Source organism: Neophocaena asiaeorientalis, unplaced genomic scaffold, assembly GCF_003031525.2.
Source record: "Neophocaena asiaeorientalis asiaeorientalis breed wild unplaced genomic scaffold, Neophocaena_asiaeorientalis_V1.1 scaffold319, whole genome shotgun sequence".
In the NCBI taxonomy this organism is placed as follows: domain Eukaryota; kingdom Metazoa; phylum Chordata; class Mammalia; order Artiodactyla; family Phocoenidae; genus Neophocaena; species Neophocaena asiaeorientalis.
Window position 1 is genome coordinate 36,940 of NW_020174103.1, and position 26,551 is coordinate 63,490.

A 26,551-nucleotide genomic window follows, 5' to 3' on the forward strand; every position below is an offset into this window, starting at 1 on the left:
TTATTGCCACTTTGGATGTCATATTGAGCTACTGGTACTCATTTTTATGAGTAAATGTAAAAATAACAGTTGACATGGATTATGAAACATTTGATTACAGAATTCTAACTGATCTTGATTTCCTTCTTTTTAAATACCCAGATACCTCTCATCCCTGCACGAATGGGCATTTGAAAGTGCCATTGTCAAAGGTTTGCAAGCATGGAGAACTCATCAATGCTTTCCTCCTTGAATGACGAATGTAAATTAGACAATTACATTGAACCTCACTACAAGGAATGGTATCGAGTAGCTGTGGACACACTGATTGAACAGGGGTTAGATGCATACCAAGAATTTCTTGCCAAGGAACGAGTGTCAGACTTTCTAGCCGAGGAAGAAATTAATTATATTTTGAAAAATGTTCAAAAAGTGGCACAAAGCACAGCATATGGTACTGATAATTCCTGCGATGATACCTCATCTTCAGGGACTTACTGGCCTGTTGAGTCTGATGTGGAAGCTCCAAATCTTGACTTGGGCTGGCCATATGTGATGCCTGGACTCTTAAGGGGTACCCAAATTGACCTCCTCTTTCATCCACCAAGAGCACAACTACTTACAATTAAGGAAACCATTCGGAAGATGATAAAAGAAGCAAGAAAGGTAATATTTCTATTTATAAATGAAAAATTTGAAATGTGGAAAATCACCAGAGTAGTATAACAGACATATATGTTAATAAAAGAGTCTCTATATGTATAGACCATGCCTATTTCAGGAAATATGTATATGGATACGTAGAAAGGTTGTAACTTCCCATACCTTGTAAATATCTGAGAGAGTGGTGTTGGGTTCCTGCTACAGGTGGAGATTTCCTTCTCTTCATCACGTACATGAGAGATCTTCACCCATGAAGGCTGAGGTGTATGGACCGGAAAAGAGATGATTTGATGTATTCATAGCCTAAATCACTTACATTTTCCTTAATCTCTGAAAGGAAATATGTGGTTGGCAAATCCGGTGAATTTTTCTTTGTTCTTAACAGGACTGAGCCCTAATTCTTGCTCTGGATATAGTTTATCCTATTAAATAAAGCATAGATTTTCTTATTTATTTCCTAAGTTGTGTGAAAACAGTGAAAAATCAGGCTTGATAATGTAAAATTCTAAAGTAAAGTCCTGAGGTGCTTAGCATTTTAGGGCCTCTGTACTCTCTCTTAAATATTTATATTGGTTTATAAATCTCAGAAATTCTATTTTAGAGCTCAGATAAAACTGTAGAAATGTTCTTTTAATCAATCTAATAAAGCTTCTTGGGAGTTTTCTATGTACTCACCACCATGATGGATGCTTTGGAAACTACAACAAAATTTCCCAGGCTGTTTATTGAGTTTTAAAATATGTGAACAAAAAGTTATGATTGTTAACTACGAAGTGTCTATTTCTTAGTTATGGATACTATACAGTATAGAAATTTAGACCTAAAAGGGGCCTTGGGATGCACACATACACGGCATTGCTTTCTTTCATGTCAACAAGACACAGAGATGCTTGGGAAAGCATGCTTTTATGAAGTACAGACATATTAGACCCTTGAAACCCACAGGGACACGGTAGTTTAGAAGACAGGCAACTAAGAGCCTCCCGTTCACATTAGGAAGACACAGTGTTCCAAGGCTTTTGTCAAACTCAGGCTTTGCAAAAGTAAGGTGATTTTTTTTTTTCCCTTGGACCTTTTAAACTCAAATAACCTGACCTTGTAACCATATTAACTCCTTTAGCAGGCTTACATCAAGGGAGCACTAATCTATTCCAGTTGTTAAAAATTAGCTATAGAATCAGGTACACGGTAGGTGTCCAAACTTTCATTGAATGAATTGAACTGTCAGTTCAATTTTCTGAATTGAACCATAAGGATTTTTAAAACTGGACTATCCTGGGCTCTGAGAACAAAGTATACAATTGTATTTTGTGAAACAACAGAAGTCAAGAAAATATATGAGTCCTTGTAAAGGTAAAACAACAAATATCAAGTACGAACATTTGTGAATTTCTGCTTGGGGAGACAATATGTTTTTGAACTACAGTGTTAACTGAAAATTGAAAAATACATCAGTGAAGCTTAATATTTGTTATTATGGCAAACTTAGTAGTTATGAGTTCATTAGCCTGCAAGCCTGCACCACAGCTAATCTCCTATGGGGCATTGCATTTCTGTGGCACAAAATGAAATTCAGGAGCTAGCATGAGTTCTTGGGCTAGCACTTACTGGAAACTGAACATTAGTCATGACCATCTGATGTAGTTTTCTTTCTAATGTGGCAGCTATTTATTTAGTGAGCCTCTAAAAGTAATATCCTCTGCCTGGTCATCGTCTGCTTAGAATTCCTACTTGAATTAGCAAGCTGAGGAACTCAAAGTCCAAACTGTAAAACAATAATGTGATGCTTTGCTTCTCTTTCACCAAATCTAAGTGGCATAAAATAAGAAAGAATTCTACCTTTATACATACCCAAGGTATGTATATTACCTTGTATATACATATCCAAGCTGAATTCAAAGAAAGAGAATTATTTGAACTTTATAAGTTGAGTATACTGAAATTGAATATAAATCATAATAGATTACTTAGTGGTTTTCTTTCCCTTTTTTTTTTCCCAAAAGCATTGGAGAATGTGTTTGTTTCTAAACAGATGCAATAAATATTGAGGTTAAATGGGCTATAAATGCATGGGATGTATATTTTGTGAATATTTTGGAAATTTCTTCATATGTCACTATGTTAATTTAAAGATTTTTGAAGGATCCAATACTCCAGAGAAGAAAAAGTTATTGATCACATTTTTACAAAATTTTAGACTATTTAGCCCATAACTGAACAAGGTCCTGTGAAAAATGTTAAAATAAAAAGAGCAAATATTATTATGAAATACCAGCTTGTTGGAACACGTTGCCTTTTAAATATTCTGCCTGCTTTTCATGACTATCATTTATTCAGCAGGTAAGTTAGGCTCTTGTAAACCTTCAGAATCAAGCCTGTTAGTTATTATGATAAATTTCTTTTTTCTGAACTATTTTCAGAGGACAAATTCTCTTTATTGGTAACTCTTAATGAATTGTCATGACAGGATGAAATGTATGAAGAGGATGATCTTTTTTTTCATAAAGTACTTGAATAATGTTTATTTTAGTGAATAGAATAAAGTTTTTTGCCTCTGTGAAATTATTTTGTTAATCAACATTATGAAACTCTATGGAGCTATGAGGCCATAACAAGTAGAGCTAAGAACCAGCAAAGCAGAATCCAGGAAGTGATCTCAGAGAAGAATTTAAATTCGTTTTCACTGCTCTGTTTGCAATTAAGATAAGGTGCTTATGAAAAGAAATGTCATATAATGGAAAAAAAAATCTTAAAATAATAAAAAGAAGCCAAAAGCAGTTTTCTTAGAGGTCCAAACATTTGAAGTCTGCTCATAACCACTGAAAATATTTTGTTTTTGAATTTCATTAATTTATATGCATTTGTTTTATTATCTCTGAATCTTTCTGTTTTTATAAGCAGGATATAATCTTTATAGTATTTCAAAAATCCATAGATTTGTTTGTATTTGTTCATTTCATTTATGTCAGTTGTCACAGGCTATTCAGAGAGATTTTTTTCTTCTTCTTTTGTTTCCATTTCTTTTTTTTTTTTTTTTTTTCTTTTGTATATTTGCTTATTTGGCTATTTGACAATTTTCCTTTGGGAAAATCTAATTACAGGTAATACCCTGTGCCATAAAATGGTCTTATTTTTATTTACTGGCTTTTTCCTGACTTCCTTCTATTTTTCACTGTGTGGTTGACATAATTAAATCTGGTTCAACTTTATAAAGTCTGATAGCATCTAGCAAGACTTTTCCCAGGTAATTATCTGTCTGTCAAGAGGTGTTCCCAAGATGATATATGTATTTATTCCTAATTACTGCTACTCCCTGTTATGGAAATGTCCCCTCTAATTACTTTAAAAAGTCATCTTTCACTGAAGTCATTTTTCTTCTGTCCACTCAGTAATAAATATCCCTAAAGTAATCATTTCTGGTAGTCTTGAATATGTAAATGTTTAACCAGAATGCTGTTGGCCTCTCTGTTTCCTAATTCTAGGCTAGCATCTTCCATGAGATGTGACTCTTACTCTTGTGAAATATGGAGTCAAGAAGATACATAAGCAAAAGTCTAGTGAGAGTTAGGGCAGAAGTGATTCCTGAGGTGCTCTGTCCTGCATCTCCTGAGTTCAGATCTTGGTTGCTTCCTGAGTCACTGTTCCTAGGCGCGTCTGTTACGGCCTCAGAATTCTTAGTAATACAGAGAAACATTTACTACCAGGTGGCCCATTGCCACAAAAGGGAAGATGGACTAATGATGGGGGCTTCTGGGATTTGATGGGTGTTATAAAAGTAGCACTGGACTAGAGGCTTGATAGCTAACTAGTTATGGATTGAACAAGTCATTGTACACCACAGGTATCTTCACTTGTTTAATGAAAGACATGAAGCAAAGCATTTTAGGGTTTTTAAAATCAAATGTTCTTATCCAAATCTCTAATACCGCTTACCACCTCAAGGGTATTTCAATATGTTATACTGAATTAGTTCATTATATGAATAATAATAATTGTTTCATAGTGTGTCACTTTCATCACTATTACTTTGCAGCCATATCCTGCCCAGCTAAGTGATATTTATGTGTTTGTCAGTGCCCTTATGAGACTAGGGTTATCTCTCTCCTGATAGTCCCAATTTTTATTAAGAATTTCCTCTCTGCACCCTCCCTATTCCAACACAAAGAATATTTCTTTGTTTAAATTTGAGTCAAAATTAGTTTCTTCCAAAAAATAGCTTTTGCTTAGTAAGATTTAATGACATTAGTATCCCATGACATTAATTTGAACAGCTTTTCTTTGAATACAATGCATTATATGTGTGTGTATATACCTGTGTGTGTGTGAGAGAGAGAGAGAAAGAGACAGAGAGAGAAAGAGAGCGAGAGATCTTGTTCAAATTCTTTTTAAAATTGTACTGACTTTACCATGTTAACTCTCGCTGTGTCTGCGTGGGAATACTCTCTGTATGCCAAACTCCTGGTTCTCTACTCCTATCCTCCACTACTAACAATAACCCTGATGATTTTAACACAGTTATTTAAGGGAGAGGAAAGAGGAAATAAGATGCTCTTTACCCTTATTGCAAAATAGAGTTTTGAGTTTCCTTGATTGACTTGATAACTTTCACAGGCAGAAAGCTGCAGCCTCTTTTAATTGACAATTTCAAATAATGCTCTTTTTCAAAGAGACTTCATGGAATGACATGAAGGCTCTGAATCTCAGAGTCAGTTAGGGCTGGGTTGAATCCCAACTCAAACAGCTGTTTGCACTAGACATTATACTACAAACTCTCTGAACTTTAGTTTTCTCATCTGTAAAATGGAGATGCTAATACTCCATAGGATCCTTGCAAGAGTGGAATGAATTGGCTGACATATCTACCATGACACCTCCACATGTTTAATACCCTACGTGTGGTGTTGAGATGATGGTGACCCCTTCTTCTCCTCCTTCTACTTTTCCTCTTACTACATTACTCCAGACCTTTATTTTGTCAAAGAATCCATCAGCCTATATTTTTAAAATTAATTTTTATTGGAGTGTAGTTGCTTTACAGTGTTGTTAGTTTCTACTGTACAGCAAAATGAATCGGCTATACATATACATATATCCGCTCTTTTTTGGATTTCCATCCGATTTAGGTCACTACAGTGTATTAAGTAGAGTTCCCTGTGCTATGTAGTATGTTCTCATTAGTTGTCTGTTTTATACATAGTATCAATAGCATATATGTGTCAATCCCAATCTCCCAACTCCTCCCACACCCTCCCTTCCCCCTTGGTATCCATACATTTGTTCTCTACATGTGTCTCTATTTCTGCTCAAATAAGCTCATCTGTACCATTTTTTCTAAATTCCACATACATGCATTAATATACGGTATTTGTTTTATCAGCCTGTATTTTTGCATCACTGTGATTTGGCATTTCTTCTTTAAAAGTGAGAGCAACGAATGACCAAGTCCAGTATCTAACAAGACAGCATCTTACCAGGAATGCCAGCCGGGTTATTAGCTGTTGTTGAAATGACTCAAACCCATTTCTGAAATATCATGGTGATTATGTATACTGCATTAGCGATCTACATAGCATTTTCCCAGTATTACTGCTTAGAAAGTTCAAAATGGGAAAATTTTGATTCAACATAAGTTTGTATATTTGAAAATAAGACCCACTGTGAAGACAGCTTAGATGTATGAATTTTATACTCTGGATGTGCAGAAAAGGCATCTCTTTTATGGACAGCTATTCAGAGTTGAAGAAAAAATTATAAACCTGCTTTCTTACATAAAGAGCCAAAGATCTGAAAAGATACAGAGTTCTGGTGAAAGGCTAAGGTGGAGGTAGGGGAACATTCTGTAGACCAAGAGGAAAAAAGGTAGTCATTCCATTTTCATCTTGAATTTTAAAAGTGATAATTTTATTAGATTTTTAAATAAAGACATTATACAAGGGTTCCATATTTATAAAAAAGAAGAGCAAATTTTTGTAAGTTTTTAAAGTTCATATTTATTATAGACCTGCCATTTAGGGTCAAAAGTTGGTTTAAGTAACTCTGAGTTTATGAACTATTATTACTTACTAAATATTCTGATGTAATTCAAAAAGTAATATTAGGTATATTATTTAAGGTCTACCATAATTAGTCTTAGATTAAAAGACTTTGCTTTCCTGATAGAGTGGCTGTTTTTCTGCTCTGTGGAAGCAAAAGATCTGGTGTATGAAAAAATAAAAAAAATTGTTATATAAGACCTCCAGCTTGGTTTGTATACTAAAGTCATGTGTGATTTATGAGTTTCAGATGCTTTACCAGGCTATGTCTTATCAGGTAAAGTCTTAAATCACCCATGATTTTCATTTTTAACCGATTTGAATTATTATTATTGAATTTGGATTATTTCAGAGTGAGCATGATTTATCTGATTAAGGGAAATGTTTTTAAGACCATTTTCTGTTCTCAGTTTTTACCCTTTGGTACTCTTTAATTCTTTTTCTTTTCTTTTTCCAAAATAAGCTGTGAGAAGCAATTCCTGTAGGGACTGCATGTGGTGTGTACAATCTTTCTCTTGAACTTTGAGAGAGCCTGTTATTGACCATGGGACAAAATTTAGTTCTTTGTATTCTGGGTTCTCTGAAATAGTTTATTTTTTATGATAATTTGTTTACTCATTTTCCTTCCTGTCATAGGATTAAATTTTTTAAAACTTATTTATTTATTGAAGTGTGTAATATTTTTCTGATAATACACCTTTAGTAGTTTGTTGGAATGGCAAAGCTAATCGTAAAACATTATGATCATAAAACATTCAGTTTTCCTAATGTCTAAATAATACTTAAAGTTCATAGGGATAGAATTTAGCAGTTTTGCAAACTCAGATGCCTTTAGAGCCAAGCCAGAAAAATAACCCTGCAAAGGAGAACGGGGCAAGTAGTATTCCAATAGGAAGCCGAAGGAACATGGATGAAGAGAACTCTGTAGGCATCTTTGTTTAAAATGTTATACATAAAATGTAGTTTGCAGCTGAATGGGATGATAAGCTTAGGACCTCAGGTACACATTGAAGCATCTTATCAAATGTTAACTTCCATGCGAATAAAGGGATATAACTTTCTTTTGCTTATCTGTCCTCCTAATGAGATGTGAAATGTAATGGGGGGTTGCTATGGGGACCCTTTTGAGATGAGGGTGGCTCTCACACCAGACGGATGTTTGTATTCCAAGGATTCTGCCTATTCTCCTATAGTTGCCACAGATTCATCATGTGGCATATACTTTTATATCAATCATTCATGTCTTTTAACTAGTCGCTCTTCAAATTATCTTGAAAAACGTTGCTTTTATCATCAGGACTGGAACTAGCATCTGATTTTGAGTAAAAGATTTATCTTATGTTATCTAGTAACAGGAACACGTAATTTATTGAGCACTTATGTATCATGTACTGGTCAGTATTTTACATGCAGTACTTTAAACTGACCTTCATACCTTCCTGGAAAATAGGTACTTTTATTATCCATACTTTACTGATGAATAATCTGCTTTCTTGTGATAGGTGTGACTAAGTCAGTGGTAATGATCTAAAAGGGTCATAACTGGAAACTATTAATAGCTGCATATTCCCAAATGGAGGTTTTAGAAGACGTGGTTGAGAGGGTCTGGGATGGAGACCAGTTGGTGGGGATGTGGAAGCACTGGTTTCTAAATGGGCCAGGTACAAAGCCATTGTGGGGTTACTGTTAGAAGTCAGAAGTGACCTACTGGAAATGACGGAAGGTTATGATATGTAGATGAGATGTAGCACCTAGGATGCAGACTAAATCAGGATATACTGAACAGAAACAGGGTCTCTGAGTTTCAAGTAAAGGAGACATTCAAAGAAGTAAGAGAAGGGCAGTCAATGAGGTTGTCCTCTGGCCTCTTCTTTGTTCAACTATGACTGGGTCAGCTAGCCTTTGGCCAGTCTTAACAGGTGACAAGCATGGCAAGCTACTCATTCTTTCAGCAAATATTTATTTAATGTCGGCTGTGTGTCAAGTAGAGTTCTAAATTCTGAGGATAGGGAAGAGAATAAAGTACCAAAGAAACCCTATTTTTGAATGGAGCTTACTGACAAATAGGGAGATTTAGATTTTAATAAGTGTAATAAATGAGGAGTGCTATGGAGAAAAACAAAACACAAATATGGCTGGGTAAGGAGCGCTGATTGAGAGCGGTGGCAGGGGTTAGTTTGCGATTTTAAATTGGGTGTTCAGAAGAGGCCTCATCAAGAAGGTGACATTGGAGTCAAGATTTGAGGTAAGAAGGAATGAGCCCTGCATCTCTTTGAGGGCAGAGCAGACTAGACATAGGGTAAGCTTTAGGGCAGGGACATGCCTTCTTGTTTGTTAGAGGAACAGTATGGATGCCAGTTCCTGGACCCAAGAAAGCAAAGGGGAGATGAGTTAGGTGAGTTCAGAGAGGTATCATGGAGGTCCTCATGGACCATTACAAAGACATTGGCTTATGCTCCGTGTAAAATGGGGAGCCACTGGAGAATTTTAGGCAAAAGAGAGACATGATCAATTTGAAATATGCTTTATTTTAAAAGGACACATCTGGCTGCAGTATTGAAAATTGACTATAGGGGTTCAAGAATAAGCATAGCAGAGGCTGTTACAATAATTCAAATGTGAGATGATATTGTCTTAGATCACCAGGATGGTAGCAGTGCTGGTCAGATTTTGGATATATTTTGAAGGCACTAAAATGTGGGGTATGAAATAAGTTGAAGAATATAAGATGACCCCAAAATTTTTGGCCTGAGCAACTAGGATTATGGCATTGTCCTTTGAGTTTGGCCTCGGAGTCATGAGAGAGTTGGAATCAGGAAGCAGGCAGAGACCAAGGCACAGGGGCTTTTAAGTTATCATTTTCACCAGAGCCCTGAGATAGTTGACTGGTGACGGCAGCCACCAAGAGCAACATGTGTCTAAATAGAGATTAGGGTTCAGATTAGAATCTACATCCAGTGTGGCTGGACTTGGAAATAGTTCTTGTCCTGACCTCATAGGTGAGAGGCGGCCTAGGAAGTACCTGGATAAGACTCAGTTACAACAAAGTAGGTAAAAAAAAATACGTGTGAGATAAGAAGACTGGCTGGATGATGACTCAGGACCTGATAAGGCAGGAGGTTATATAACCTGCTGAGAAGCAGAGCCTCCCAAAGGCAAGTGTTAAGTAACCCCATGTGCTGGTCAGGTGAGGGGTAAAACAAGAACTGGGAGGGTGCCTTTGGGACGTCACTTTCTTCAGAGGTCACCTTGGGTCATACATGTTGAGGAGTAGGAGATGTACTGTGGAGAGCTTGACATTTTAGACAACAGGGAATGTGGGGGGAGTAGAGTGGGGCTGGAAAAAGGAAGGCGGTGGGGGATGTGTGTTGAGATCAAATTGTGAAGGTCCTTCAGTCCAGCTTTGTGGGTATGGACAGTGAGAGGTCATGAAATGTTTCTGAGTAATACCATTACATCTGATCCTGGATATATTAACATTTTGTTGGTTAGTTAAAATGTAGAGGGAAATATAAAACAGTTTGTAGCATATGTTGGGATAATGCTCACCAGCAGGCTGATAATGGCCTGGAGCTGACGATGTCTTCTTGAAATGAGAATATACCTTCAATTTCCTGCAGGAATAGAAAACTATAACTACTTAATTCTGTGCCCTAAAGAAGGTGATTTGGGGGGTGGGTCTTAAAGCTATTTAAAAATGTCTTAATATTTTAAGTCAATAAAATTTATTTCTGTATAAAAAGTTTCAACTACATGCTATACTATATATAGTTTATATGTCTTTATTGAATCCCTGCTATGTTCAAGACAATCTGTTAGGTCATACAAGTAGAAAAATAAACACTTCAAGTGGTTTAGAGTCTAATATTTGGGGGATGTGCTAAAAGATTTCTGGGAGATGTATAGATAAGAGGTTGAGGGTGTATGGACATTATGTGAGTGACCTATGTATTACAAAGGGGCTGGATTTTTTCCCCACCTTTTTACTCTGTGTATCAGAGTGTTATAGAGATATTTCCTGAAGTTTCAAAGTAGAAAAGTTTTGATGTAGTTGAAATGCCTTCAAAATATTTGCTGGCAGAGACAGATTACTAGTTCAATGATTGCATAGAATAAAGGTTTATTTTTTCTTATTATCAGAGTATACCTATTCCTTATAGAAAATATGGGGGAAAATACAGGAAGGGGTTAAGAAAATAAACTTTAGAAATTTTCTTCCCTCTAATATATAAATAGATGGATAGAGAAGTACATGTGCACACGACTGTGTGTGTGTGTGTGTGTGTGTGTGTGTGTGTGATCTCTGAACACCCAATATTAGATCGCTGAAATAGAATGTTCGCATGTAATATAGTTGAGATCATATTTGAAATTATGTATAACAATTTGCCTCCTGCTTTTTCCACTTAGGATTTTTCCCATAATAAAATACTTGATTTCCTGTGCTGATAAGCAAAGGCATATAGAACAGGGGCAGTGGAGGCTGCTTGGGTGCAGGTAATAAGGAAGTTCATTGTCTCTTGGGAATTTGAAAACAACAATAAGTCTGACTAAAAGGCAGTGTGTGCTTTTTTTATGACACCGTGTGCTGGCAGAGACTGTGTAAATAATATCAGAGATAATGTGCTCTTTCTCACCAGGACAGCCTCTGCTGCAGGCAGGGCGGATCCCTGCTACCTGGACCCGTACCTACTCTCCTCCCACCCCAGTACTGATATGATGAGCATCTCCCAGTAATATTCCTTTAGAAAGCCTTTAGAATTTAGAAATGAAGAAAGCCTCATAACTATTTTTGCATAATTATTAGCTACTCAATAATTAATCTCGAAGCTTTAAAAGCAGAAAAATCAGTAAGTGTACATTTTCTTTCCTTTGGGCTCTATTAATGTCTTATTAATCATCACCTATCAATTTTCCCCCTAAGAAGTCAAACAAATATTTTAAATAAGTAAATAAATGTGAAAATGCAAAAACATTGCCATTTGGCTAAATATCAATCCAATATGTGCTACTGGAAAATCCATAATCATGAGAAAAAATCAGTATCTGAGTCACAGTACATAGTCATACTCAAGCCTGCTGAAATTTGGGAGCAGTTACTTAAAAAAAGAAAAGAATCTCGGGTTAGTGACCATGTGGTCTTTTTACTAAAGAGCAGTTGGAAATTGAGAAAGTCCAAAAGTGCAAAGTCACCCAACTGATTAATAACTCTCAGTACAGATCATATTCAGGGGTCTTCCATTCCCAGACTCATATCACATTGCTTCTCTACTGGGAAGGAGAACTAAATTTGTTCATGACATTAATACTATCTAGCATTTATTGGCTGGTATGTGCCAGGCTGTGTGCTAAGCTCTTTATATGTATTAATATTTATATTCACAACAGCTCTCTCAGGTAGGTACCTCTGTTGCCTCCTTTCATGGGTGAAGAACAAAGAGGTTAAATAATTTATACTAGGATGTGAAGTAGGCAATGCTGGTACCTGAGTCCAAACAGAGCACCTGATAGACCTTCCATGCTGGTACCAGGCAAACCACTGAATTCTCAGGACACTTTTGTACAGGTCCTATTACATTCGGGTCCTGATGATGTACCAGATAGAGTCCAGGTCAACAAGCATGGCGTATATGAGGCTCCTCCTGTTAAAGGTGGCTCCCGCTGCATCCTCACCTTTGTGCTTTATCTCCTTCCACCTCCCTCCTGTCACTTGACCCTGCAGTGTTACTTACTGCCATTCTGTGGGCCTTCCATGACAGCTTATTGCTTCCTAATTTTCTACATGATTATTCCCCTCCTTGGAACATCCTTTTCCATATTCTTTGCCTCCCATTCATCTTTTAAAATCCATGTTCAATTTTACTTGCTACATTGAGCCCTGATCAGTTTTCTTGCCAGATGTTGATTAGTTGCTCTTATGATATTGTCACCTTTATACTTGTCGTTTGGATTTTAGATGAGATATGTTTTGCATTCTGTCATAGGGCTCAGGGTTCTCTACCCATTCTTTTCTTATTTTTTAAACTAGGTTATTTGTTTAAGATTGATTTCTAAGAATTTTTTATGCCATATATTAATTATTTGTCAGATACATGTCTTGCAAATCTCTTCTGTGGCTTACTTTTTCACCCTGATATGATATGTTTGTTTGATAAACAGAGGTTCTTAATTTTAATGTAGCTCAATTTTTAATTTTTTATTTTAGGATTAGCTATTTTGGAGTTTCATGGAAGAAATATTTTTCTACCTACGATCAAGAAGATGTTCTCCTTTGTTAGCTTTTAGAAGTTTTATTGTGTCTTTCATATTTAGGTTTACAAATCCTTCTGCTATTGATTTGTGTGTGTCATATGAGGTCAGGGTCCATTTTAATTTTTGTAGAGATACTATCTAGTTGACCTAGCACCATTTATTGAAAAGATCATCCCTTCTATGCTGTACTGCAGTGACACTATTGTCATAACTTAAGTGACCACTTTGATACTAGTATATTTCTCACTGTATTCTGTTCCTTTGATCTATTTCTTAACCTTGTTCCAAGACCACAGTGTTTTAGTTTTTATAGCTTTATAATAAGCCTCTCTATTTGGTAGCATAAGTATTCTAGTTTTGCTCTTCTTCAGTATTGCCTTGGCTATTCTAAATCCTTGGCTTTTCTGTAGGAATTTTAGAATCATCTTGTCAATTAAAAAAAAAATCTGAGCTTTTGATTGGTATTATATTGCATCCGTAGACTATTTGAACAGAATTAAATGTTACACTATTGAATCTTCCAATCCATGAATGACATATGTTCCTACATTTATAGTTATAAATACTTTCTTTCAGTGAGATTTTGTAGTTTTCTGTATATAGGTCTTACATGTCACTTGTTTGATTTATTAATGGTTATTTGTTTTTTTCTGATATTAGAAATAATATTTGAATATTTTTGTTCTAATTTTTTCTTCTTTGCTAGTGTGTAGAAATACAATATATTTTTCATATTTTGACCTTGGATTCAATGACTTGATAAATTCATTTATTAATTCCAATAGTTTATGTATAGATTATTTGGAATTTTCTAGATATATCATCATATCTGTAACTAATGCTAGTTTTATTTTCCCTTTTGCAATCCATGTAACTTTTTATATTTTTGATTTACCTTACTACATTGCTAGGTCTTCCATTACAATGTTGAATATAGCATGAAATACAAACAGTACTTGCTGTGAATTTTTTTTTAAACAAGCTACCATTGCAGTTGTAAAGACTTTTATTGTTGCTTATTTAGAGAAAATGTATCTTTTTTCTACATCTGCTTTTAAGACTTCCTTTTCATGTCTCATTTTCAGGAGCTTTAATATGATGTAACTGGATGAGGACTTATTTTTTAATTTTTTTTTTTCCTTGACATAGTAGAGCTTCTTGAATCTGTCTTGTCTTTCTGTTGCCTTAGAAATATCTCAGCTAGCATCTCTTCAAATGTTGATCCTCCTGTTCTATTTCTGCTCCTAAGAATTCTAATTGCTGGTGTATACATCTTTGTTTATTTTTACTTAAACACATCCCATATAATTCATATTCATTTTTGTATCTTCCATAATTTTCTCCCTGTATATTTCATTCTGGATATTTTCTACATAGGTATCTTTAAGTCTTAACCAATCCTTTCTTTGAATATTATTTATTATTAAACTCAACTGTTGAATTCTTAATTCTGATGGTATTTTTCAGCCATTTATTTATTTTTAGGTTTGGGATTTTTATTTATTTATTTTTTTTAACATCTTTATTGGAGTATAATTGCTTTACAGTGGTGTGTTAGTTTCTGCTTTATAACAAAATGAATCAGCTATACATAAACATATATCCCCATACCTCTTCCCTCTTGCGTCTCCCTCCCACCCTCCCTATCCCACCTGTCTAGGTGGACACAAAGCACTGAGCTGATCTCCCTGTGCTATGAAGCTGCTTTCCACTAGCTATCTATTTTACAGTTGGTAGTGTATATATGTCCATGACATTCTCTCACTTTGTCCCAGCTTACCCTTCCCCCTCCCCATGTCCTCAATTCCATTCTCTACATCTGCGTCTTTATTCCTGTCCTGCCCCTAGGTTCTTCAGAACTATTTTTTTTTTCTTTTTAGATTAGCATACGGTATTTGTTTTTCTCTTTCTGACTTACTTCACTCTGTATGACAGTCTCTATGTCCATCCACCTCAGTAAAAGTAACTCAATTTCATTTCTTTTAATGGCTGAGTAATATTCCATTGTATATATGTGCCACATCTTTTTTATCCATTCATCTGTTGATGGATACTTAGGTTGCTTCCATGTCCTGGCTACTGTAAATAGAGCTGCAATGAACATTGTGGTACATGACTCTTTTTGAATTATGGTTTTCTCAGGGTATAACAGCCATATAATTCTTGAATGCCTTAATAATAGTTATTTTAAAGTCTGTTTCTGATGGCACCAGTATCTGGATCACCTATAAATCTATTTCTATTATCTGTGTTTTGTTTTTCCACTTGGTGTTTGGTCATTTGGCCCTGTCCTCTTACATGCTTGGAATTTTTGATTGAATGCTGAATATTTAGTATGAAAAGTTGCAGAAGTAATCTCCACTAAAGAGGATTTAGTTTTCTTTAAGTTGACAGTTAAAGTAAGGGTAAATCAACCTATTCCATACAGGGATTGAGGTATAAGGATGACATTTAGTCTTACAGAATAGTGGGCTATCTCCAGTTTTCATCTACTTCTAGGGTAACTCTTCTGGGATTTCACTGGAGGTATTTAGAGGAGCCTCTCTTTCTTGGAAGAATCTCAACTCCAATTTTTATCTTCCTAATGTGATTTTCAAAAGCTTTCTTAAGCTCTTAACCCTCTTATCAACTTTTTTCTCTTTTGTTTTTCATCCTTTTACTCAGTGTGCAATTTAAGATTTGCCAAATGTCTTTAGGGCAATAATTGCATGGAGTGCTGAGTTCAGTTTATCATGATTCCCCTTTCTCTGTGATCAGGTGTAAGTCCTTTTTGCATTGATGGTACTGGAATCCAGTTTCTGTTTTCTTCATCCCTCTAAAATTGCTAAAAACTCTTCACCACAGCTTACTGCTTTGGCCTCAGTGCCTTACTGTGTGAACTGGCAAATGTGAAAAAATATTAGGTGAAAAAGTGGCAGGAAATACTTGGCTTTCCTCATTGTTTCTCCTTTATCTATGATCTTGGCTCCACAAATTCTGGCTGCCTTTATTTTTGTTTTTTAGCCTTTATTGTTTTCAGAAAGAATGTTGGTCTAATATAAGCTATCATAGTCTTGTATTAGAGGACTCCCTTTCATTTAATTTAGAATGAATTAGTATGATTAAATATCACAAAATCTTCATGTGAGAAAAAAATTACACATATCTTAGATATATATTAATGGAATTAAAAATAAAAATAAAGGGTAAGCTATCACTATTTTAAAGTTGAGAAAAATTGTTTAAAATTTATGTCTAGTACTGAAATATAGATATTACTCATTCAGTGAATCAGTTAAAGACTATTTTTATTTTACTCTTATTTTAAGAATTTCTAACATGTTTATGAATGGAGACCATCCTATATTTTATTTTTCCTCCTCATGCCTTACTTTTCCAACATTTTTCCATGCAGTACACATCATCAAACTCATTATTACAAGCATTATCTTCATGGAGTTTTGTCTATCTGAGCTGCAAGTGATAGTCTTGTGTTTAAAATACTACTTAAAAATAGTATACATGTGAGAATACATTTATGTATAGATGTTCTATCTCTGTAAGGATAGATGTTCATATTTACATATGTTTTATATGTACATGCTTTTCATCATGTTTAAAATCTTAGAGACTTCTTAAAGCACACTTATAAATGTTTAACTCCATGGGAAATTTAATAGGGTTTAAGTGCTCCTAGGTTTAAAGCCTTAAAAAAAAAACTGTGTATCTTTTTAAAATGGCTTTATAAATGTTATAAATATCATGTATAGCAATATATTATTTAGATATATTAAGTAGTGAAGTTTACGTATAAATTTTATACATAATAACTTTTATATTTCAACAATTTCTGTTAAACTTAAGTTTTTAGAGATATTCTCTCTTTCCCTCTTTTTTATGGCTGTGCCATGTGGCTTGCAGGATCTCAGTTCCCAGACCAGGGATTGAACCTGGTGCCACAGCAGTGAAAGCACCGAGTCCTAACCACTGCCAGGGAACTGCCTAAACCTAATTTTTTAAACAGAAGTATATAATGCCAGATTCTATTCAAAACATCAAGAAGGAAATGAATGGCCCTGAGTGAAACCAAATACAAGAATTTTATAGCATTATATTTGTCAAAGTTATATTTTAGAAAGCATAAGGTTTGGGAAAATGTAGTCTTAATTTTTTTCAGATGTATGTTCATTTCACCTTTTTTCAAAAAACATCTGCCACATTCAAAAAATAAATGTATTCATTGAGCCAAGTACACCAGTCTTTTGCTCTTTCTAAGTTACATTCCAAATAATTTATTTCCGTTAACAATCCAATTTGGAAAACCATGAAGCTAACTTCTAAAATAAAAGGTTGTCATGTCAGCTGCCTTTTTATGTGTTTGTAGAAGTAGACCCATTCTGATTCAGTCATCAGGGCTTTTAAGATTTATTTGCATAGTTTCACAGTAGCAAAATCCCTGGAGCTTAGAGTCACAGATTTCCCAGAGCTTATTTTCACGTTTAACATGTGTGTCCACACAGTTTTATTTTTCAGGGTAAGATCAAAGAAATTGAGAGTCCAATTATTTAAAAATACCACTTCAGGAAATGTGACCCAAAGAGTGCACTCATTGATTACACATGTGAAATTCTCCCTTCAGCCTGGAAGTAGAAAAAGTCCTTTTTTTCTTTCCTCTTTTTCTTTCTTTCTTTCTTTCTTTCTTTTTTTTTTTGTTTCCTGGTTACTGCTGAAGAAACTGCTTCAGATTGCTGTAACCTACGTCACAGTATATTCAACTCATGTAATCTCATATTAAGAAGAAACAGTGACAAGAGAGTTTTTAAAATTACACATGTTTATTATGGGGCTTAGCATTTAAAACTGTATTGAACATCTTTACTACTCAGAGGCCAAGAGCTGCTTCCCTGGATAAATCCCTGATGTGAAGACTTTCTAAGTGAATCCCTTTCAACCTCCAGCTTTTCCCCCTCAAAAGCTCAGTATCGTCCATCCTCTCTCCTAACCTCCTGTTTTCTTCAGACAAAAAAAAAAAAATCTGTGATCTTAACTGTCCCCTGCAGTTCTATTACTTTGATTTCTATATCTCTATTTTGTGTTTATAGTTATTTCCCTCTGCTTTCCAGTACAGCATCCTCAGTGAGTTGCTTGCCTCCACCCTGTTACCATTCTCTCTCTTACTTTTTAATCATTATACTTTCTTAGGGAGTATTTTCCATCAAGCGTCTCTGTTTCTTTATTGCTCTTTCCTCTAATCTCTGCAGTCTGGGTCTGTCTTCCTTTCCTCTCTAACCCAGTGCCTCAGAGGCCACTGTTGTCCACATGGTCAAGACACGCCAGCCACTTTTTAACAATCCTCAGCCTCCTCCACTTCTCTGTAGGCACTGGTCACCTTTCATCTCTTACCATTGGTTTCTATGATATTTCTCTCTCTTCATTCTTTTCCTGTACTTCTAGTGTTTCTTTATGTCCTTTGGTAGCTCTCTTTCCATCTCCTGAAAGTGAACGTTTTAAAGGTTTTAGCCCTTGCGTCTGTTCTCTGCATTTTATTCCTTGGTGTCCCTTTCCACTTCCACACCTCCTGCTCTTTACAACTCTGGTGTGAACTGTCTTCTGAACAGTGCCCTTTAATTCTAGCTGACTGTCCAACATCTTTACCTACATGGCTCACTGGACTTTCAAATGCAATTATGTCCAAAAGAGTAGCTAGAAGTTTATGAATCTCCCTAAATGTTTTCTCCTGTCTTCTCTCTCTGTGAAAGGCATCATCACTTTCTTAGATACCAAGGCCACACTACCTTGGAATCACATATGATTCATCCCCCTCTCATGTTACGCTTCCAGTTTTGTCATCGGGCCCTGAGGTTTGGACCTCGGCCACGTCTCCCTCCTCCTAATTCTCTCCATTGCTACCGCCCAAGTTGTGCTCCCAACTTTTCATGGTTAATTGCAACAGTCCCTTTAACTCCTCTTGCTCCCTAACAATTCTGCTTTCTCCAGTATCCCTACAGTTTCTTGCTAGAAGGATCAATATCATCCTTTTCTGATTACAAACCTTTGTGTCTTTGCTTTCTTCAAGTGCCACAGAAGCACTGACCACATCCAGAATCTGCCTTCTAGATTTGACATCTGCCATTTTCTGCCTTTAAATGTTTGCTTTTGTCCTTCCCTCTTCCAGAAATACTCTTCTCCATCTCTACCTACTAATATTGTGTACATTTTCGGCAACATATCTTACTGTTACGTGTGCTAGTTTTAAAATATGTCCACAACTCTTCAACAGTCCTCCCTCCAAAAGTGGAGCTGAATTCCCTTCTCCTTGAGTGTGGACTAGATTTAGTGACTCCCTCTAATGAATAGAACATGGCAGAAGTAAGACCAGTTTTTAAAAGATACCTTGCTTGCCTCTCACTCTCTTTTGATTTCTTGCTCTGGGGTAAGCTCTGTCATGAGGTCCCCCAGCAATTTATACAGAGGTCCGTGGGGTCAGGAACCAAGAACCCCCTTGGGAGCAGTTACTCCTTTTCAGCCAGGCTCAGATGACGACAACCTTAGCTCTGAGTCAGAACCACCCAGCTAAGCTGCTCTCAAATTCTTCACCCATGTAGACTGTGAGATAATAAACGTTTGTTGTGTGAAGCCACTACATTTTAGGGATAATTTGCTAAGCAGCGATAGATAACTATTATAGGAAGCCTGATCTGAACTAACAAGATGAGATTAATCCTGAGAACCCTTTCAATTTATACCACTGACTTGTTCCTTGACACACACTCTTCATATCATGGTTATTTGTTAATAATATTTTATAGTTGGTGTATTAGGGCAAATATTTACAAGTCTAAACTGTTTAATAAACTATGTAAAATACATCAGCACTTATAATATGAACCAAATTTCTGATATCAGTTCAGCCACTTAACACTTCATATCTTGGTTCTAGAGATGGTGTTTGCCATCAACTGGTGGTTCTTAAAAGACATTCTCAGCATCACAAGTTTCACATTTCCAGCTTTGATATATGCCCAATATCTATGGACCAATTAAAATATTCTGCTTCTACTAAATCAAGTTACATACAGAACCAATTTCTAAATTAAATCAAAGGTCAAATATCTGAACAAAGTGATGTAGATGGAATGTGACTTGATAAAAACCTTCTAAAAGTTTAGCACCTAAGATTCTCCTTTGATAATATTTATATGAAGAAAACTATAAAAGGATCCTCCAAGGAGTCCTTTCTTGTGCACATGTGCATATACGTGAGGCCTCAATGTTTACTCCTGTAGCCATTCTACTCCTCTCCATTCTGGAAGTGATTTGACATTCTAATTACTTTAAGTGTGTCAAGTGCTAAAAGATAATTGGTTTCTTGTCACCTTACTCAAATCCGAATCAGTGTGTTTTATGGTCCTCGGAGAAGAGCAATCTTTAATTATTCCATGAAGAAAACTGTTCTTTTCCATTTGGACGTTTGTATTTGTCTGTTAATTTAGGGGGTTAATTTAAGAGTGAGAGAGAAGAGTTCTTTCCAGGCTCATATTTAACTGCGTGTCTTTTGCACTTGAATCCCGTAAGTGTTGTGGCATATGTAGCCAATGGCCTTCGGTGACTGTGGTGTCCAGTGATTTAAACGGCTCTCCCAGTGTTCCATATCTAAATTCAGGAAGCAATGGATCTGCCCAGGATTTACAAACTCCAAGTTCTAGAAGCACTTTTTTTTCCCCTGATAGATGGTGTATATAGTCTATTTGGATACTGATGAGTCTCTTGATTTTGTTTAGGATGATAGTTATAGGTAAATTAGGGAAATATAATGTACTTTCTGTAACTTAACATATGTGTGTGATGTCTGCCAATAAAAAAACACACATATGCCAAAAATGGTACAAATACAATATAGTTTATGCAAGTGTCATGTCTTATATTTGAGAGAACATACCTGAAGAGATTTTAATTAAGAATATGTGTCATCTTAGGGAAGCTAAGAAACAGAATTCTACAGGGGTGTGCCTCAGCCATCTGGTGTTTCAATTAACGTTTTTGTTTTTTACTGGAATAGAATACAAAACCTGTTTCTTCAGTTTTCAGTAGACATATTAGAAATGGTAGTAGACCCTTGGAATTTAGGCTGCTCATGAAGAATGGCTTTGTTTGGCCGGAAAACTATTAGAAATAAGCAGGGACAAATCTGATGTGATACTTTTCAGAAAGAAACTTCAGAATATGCAAATGTATCCGGCAGCTTAGGTCAGGGATGATGAACATGGACGTGAACCCTGGATCCTGACTGCCTGGCTTTGAATCTCAGCTCGACCACGCAGCCTTTCCCATGTGTTAGGTATGATGCTACATGCCTAAAAGACTATTTTATTTCATCCTTGAAAAGACTGTTGGGTATGCTTTATTTTCACATTTTTCAGATAAAAAAACTGAGATTTCAAGAAGTAAAGTAATTTGACCACAGCTAGCATGGTAGTTCCAAGCCTGGAACCTAATTATTGCCAGGGCATTTACAAATACTTTATTGCCACGGACTCTGTAACTCAGAAGGGGTGTGGGAAAACAACAACAGTAACATCCAAAATGTGGGTGAGTGAGAATACGCATTACAAAGGGATATTGAAGAGATGATCATGACGGAGCCTGGACAGGACAAGTTTTGGTTTGCCTGGGGCAGGTGTGTCTTCTTGGGAACAGACCTGGGAACGGAGAGATGTGATACCACATCAAGATCTCTTCAGTTTTTATCATTTTAGCCTTGCGTAAAATACCATTATACTTTGTTGTACTTCCTTGAGATTTGTACATATCTTTTTATAATACACGGGTGTTTTTTTCCTATCCTCAGGTAGATGTACCAGTTTGTGGTTCTGGCTTTTACCTTCTCAGGCAGTTTGTGTTCAAACACGATTGTTGCATCAGAGAATTTTAACACACACTCACATATCAAGGCATCATATATTCTGAAAATAAACATTTGAAGTTCGCGTTCCTAGTTTTTACTTGTGTGTGTTGTAAATGTAGTGTATAATGGTTGTTTCTGTCGAGAGAGGCTTCATCAAAATTAGGGAAAAATGGATTCTGAAACCAATAACCAGTTGCAAAGACTAAAAAAAAAAAATCACTGGTTAAAATACTATATACTTTATCAATTGCTTAAACCTAAAGTATACACCAACATGTTACCTTTCCAGATGTGACCACCTGTTTATACCACCATCTAGAATGACGCAGAGAACCAAAAAATAAACAAATCAGCCCTAGAACAGCCAAAATAGACATGGCAAAAACGATAGCTTTTTGGTTGGACAGGCCTCCTAGTCCCTTATAGTATACAAAATTCAAATTAGCTCTTAGATCTTCTTTCCAAACCCAGATCAAATTACAAATATCAAGTTAGAATACAAGGAGCCTCACTGACAAGAAAAGAAAGTGTTAGCTTAACATCCTGATAGCAAGAGAGAAACAGTAAGAAGCATACAAACGAATACCATAAGCATAGCCTCATAACGCCTTAGCATGTAGCAAGTGTCTCTGCCAACAGCCTTTAGAATTGTCATTGTCTTAGAGTACATTTAAATAATATCGGATTTAAATTATATTCAGTATACTATGCTTGAGAAGTCAGGGAGGATTTATTCTTTTAACCATTTTTAAAATTGAAGTAGAGTTAATTTACAATGTTGTGTTAGTTTCAGGTGTACGGCAAAGTGATTCAGTTTTATATATATATATATATATATATATATTCTTTTTCAAATTCTTTCCATATATATATAATGTTATATATATATATTCTTCTCCATTATAGATTATTATAAGATATTGAATATAGTTCTCTGTGCTATACAGTAGGTCCTTATTGTTTATCTATTTTATATATAGTAGTGTGTATATCAGGAAAGATTATTCTGTATTTAAGAATGCTGTCAATTTAAAATTGATAGGATAAAAACAACAAAATGTTTTGGTATTTAGTCACATTTCAACAACTATCAGGAAAATTTACCTGGTTTGAATTTATACATGTTACCCAAAATCCTTGGAAGTATCTTCTTTAATAAAAATCAACTTCATTTGTTAAGAATTAAACATAATTTAATATTATAGTCAAGTCTAGATTCTAAGAGGTTGTGTGGAAACAGTACAAATGCAAAATAGTATAAAATTACATTTGACATCATCCTGTTAGTATTTAGTTAGATGTTGTCTCTCTGTTTCCTTCACTTGAGTCTTTGCTGTTCTTGTTTTTATTGTTATTATTTTCCTAGTCACCACTGCTACATTCCTTCCCAGGTCCTCTCTTTGAGACCCTTTAGGCTACTTAGTACCTTCAGCAGACCTGGGACAGCTTTACCAGCCAATACTGCTGCTGCACTGGTGTGGAGTAACCCATCACATGACCTGATAACAGAAAACAACAACAACACCTGGAAAGTAGGGAAACCACAGATGGGAAACAGCTTTGGGTACCATGATTAATCTGAAATAATATTTGTAGTCTTCTTGCTGATAATGAAAGCCTTGATTGCATAGCTGTGTATTCTGAGTAGCTTAAATGTTATAAATAGGAAAGCCCTTAGATGAGATTAAAATTTATGACATGTACTTATGTATTATTGTGTTCCCTACAAATAGAATATAGGGACAGAAGACTCAGAAATTTTCTTACAGCTTTTGACAGAAATTCTAATAAGAATTTTCATGTTAAAAAATTCTGCAGATGTCTGGAAAAATACAAAAGAACATGAAAACCTAACTGTTAAGTTAGCTGTCAAATTCAGGTCGACGTGTTTAAGTTTTCGATTGGTGAATATTCTGGAACTTCTAGTCACTCTCTTTTTGTCTGAACTAGTAGGATAATGTGACAGGAAAAAAAAAAAAAAAGACATGCATGTAACACTAAGGCATCTGCCAGAAGAATTAAGCAGGTCACATGCCTACCTGTTCACAGCCAGCAATGATTTTGGCTAGCAGGTAGGGATTAGACCTGCATAAAATAGAAATAGTACCTGTACTATTTGCCTAATTAGCAACCTTTAAAGTTAAGGAATTTTGGTGTTGTAATTACAGCATACTCAAGGGAAATAATCAATTATTTGGGCCTGAGAGAAGACCAGAATAAGGAAAACATCCTTCCTTCCTCTACTCAGGGTGGCTTTTCTTAGAGAGGCTAATGTTATTTTCTTCCCCCCCCCCTTTGGATATTTAGTGAAATACTTTTGTCTTAAAAAGGGTTTCCAAGAATCCAATATGACATTTTCTGTATATCCCCTGGTAATTAAACCTGAAATGAACCGGAAGCTTCTGACATAGTTAAACCTGCCTATTGCTTCTGTCTGGTGCTCTTTCCTCCCCGCTGTCTCTAGCTCAGAGAATTTTCTGCCAGCCCCACAGCCGTGCAGGAAGAACAGGAGTCCTTGGGAGGCTCATCGCTAGCTCTGTTCAGGTGTGAAGCAGGCTCGGAGATGCTCTACACTTGGCAGAGACTCAGACACAGAGATGGCTGGTCTTTGTAGGTCATTTGTTACTTGTGGAGAACTGGGAAAAAGGCCAGAAAGAATGACATGCTGCCCATCACCAGTCCACACCAGCGTCTCCAGACATTGCCACCTGAGTGTCCTGTGCACCCCAAACTTAGTACTTCCTCAGCTGAACTCCTATCTCTACCCCACTATCAAATCAGATGTTGCATTTATATTTTCTGACTGTATCACCATCTTAACATGCATTCAAAACAGTAACTCAACTATACTCCAATATAAAATAAAAATTTAAAAAACCTCAAAATACTCAAAATAGTAACCTTGAAATCATTTTAACTCCTTCTCTCATGTATCTTTCCCTACCCCCATCCGAATTTTTATCAAGACCTGTTGGTTCTTTCACCAAGATGTGCAAGTGCCCAGTGTCATCTGCTCAACTTCAGGTTTGCATGGTCTCTTATCTGGACTGATTTGGGAACCTCTCTTCTGTTCTTTTACAGTCATCTCTCCTGTCGATTTCTTCTTTACCTTCATGTTTTAGTTAACACATCTTTGCTAAGCATTTCCTGAACTTCCCAGGTTCTCTTGGTATTACTTTCCATGCTCCCATGCACATCTTTTTAGCCCTTAATCCTGCTGTGATTCAAATCTTTGTTTATGTCTCTGTTTCTCCAACTAAACGTTAAAGTCCTTGAGAAAGGAACTTTACCTCGTATACTTTAAAATACCTAGAACATAGTGTATGTGCAGCATACTTCTTAAACACAAATGAGAAATAGAAAAGTGAGTTCTGATTTGCCATGAAATCCAAAATCAGCAGTACAAATTGATAAAGTAGAAATTAGGAAAGCCTTATTATTATATTTTAAATAGAGATTACATACAGCGTTTGTGTGAATGAGAGAATAGGTTCAAGGTTCTTCCAAACATTTCCTTTTTTCAGCATTTTAGAAATTGCATGCAAGGATAACTTGCACTGAGATTTTAGGATGTAGTAGTAAGTGCAGCAACTGGAAGCCTGATTCAAAATACACATTTTATCCTTTGTCATACCCAATAATTCCAGTGCCCTCCTTACTTGGGTCTGTCAGTGTTCTGTTCAAAAGCTCAGGTTAATTGCCAACCTGAATGCCGTTCAAATGTTCATGCTCAGATTTTGGTGACTGAAGACAAATTGAGCTCCAGGGCCCAAATGACCCAGAGCACACTTTTTAATCATAATGAAATGAAACAATTTGGGTTAAAACAAACAAAAATCAAACCTGATATATAAAACAGGTTAAAAGAGTTTATCCCATGATAGTTTATAAATGTTCACAAAATGCAGTGTCACATTTAAAATCAACCAAGATTTTGTGAAAACGCACATTTGATGTGTACAATGCAATTATGTACACAAAGTTATTCATGTAATTAATATTGTAACATACTTCACCTTAACGGTGGGGCTTACAGCTTTTAGCATCTTCATGTAAATACAAGGCACAACTTGAAAGCAGGAGCAAAGAACTTACCTCTCTTTAGATCGTTGCCTTTCGGTGGATGGAGAGATGGGAAGAGAGTGAGGCATCCCCAGCTGCATCCCATCCCTGTGGCAGCAGAGCAGAATCTGTGGGGGGCCTTTTCAAAGTGATCATTCACAGCCTGGGGAGGGAGGAATCTCCATGTGTAAAGAAAATTTTCACTTGTTGGGAGTGTGGTGGTATTCTTGAAGAATATTGAGACAGAAAAAGTGAGAGTGCTATTGAAGAACGAAGTCAGCAGTTGGTATGATTTCTGTTTCATACTTCAAAAGCACCAAAAATAAAACAGTTTTTGTATTTTTACATACTCAAGTGAAGCATTCATAAAAATAATAGTTTCGGTGCCACAGATTCTGTCTTTGCTGTTAATCAAGTAAATGTTGATGACTCAGGGGAGAAAAAGCACACGTCACTGACAACATATGTATATATATATGTGTATATTTATACGTGTGTAACAAATATACATAGCAAATAAAATGCTTGATTGTGGAGGCTGGATTGACTCTGCTTGCAGCTAAATGGCAGCATGCCTCAAATAAGTTATTTTAAAAAGCAAGAAACTGAGAGACGCCAAAACTGGTGAGCATGATGGGCCATCCCATTGACCTTGTAAGAATGGCTGGGAAATGTGTGT

The 26,551-nt window shown here is 35.9% G+C and overlaps 1 protein-coding gene across 1 annotated transcript in view; it reads left to right on the plus strand.

The window, feature by feature from the left end:
* Positions 1–201: 201 nt before the first annotated feature.
* SACK1B (scaffolding CK1 anchoring protein B) overlaps positions 202–26,551 on the plus strand; it is a 61,539-nt gene continuing 35,189 nt past the window's right edge. Inside the window, exon 1 of the mRNA XM_024754700.1 lies at positions 202–645. Coding sequence (XP_024610468.1) covers positions 202–645 — 444 coding nt within the window. The remainder of the gene's footprint in view (positions 646–26,551) is intronic.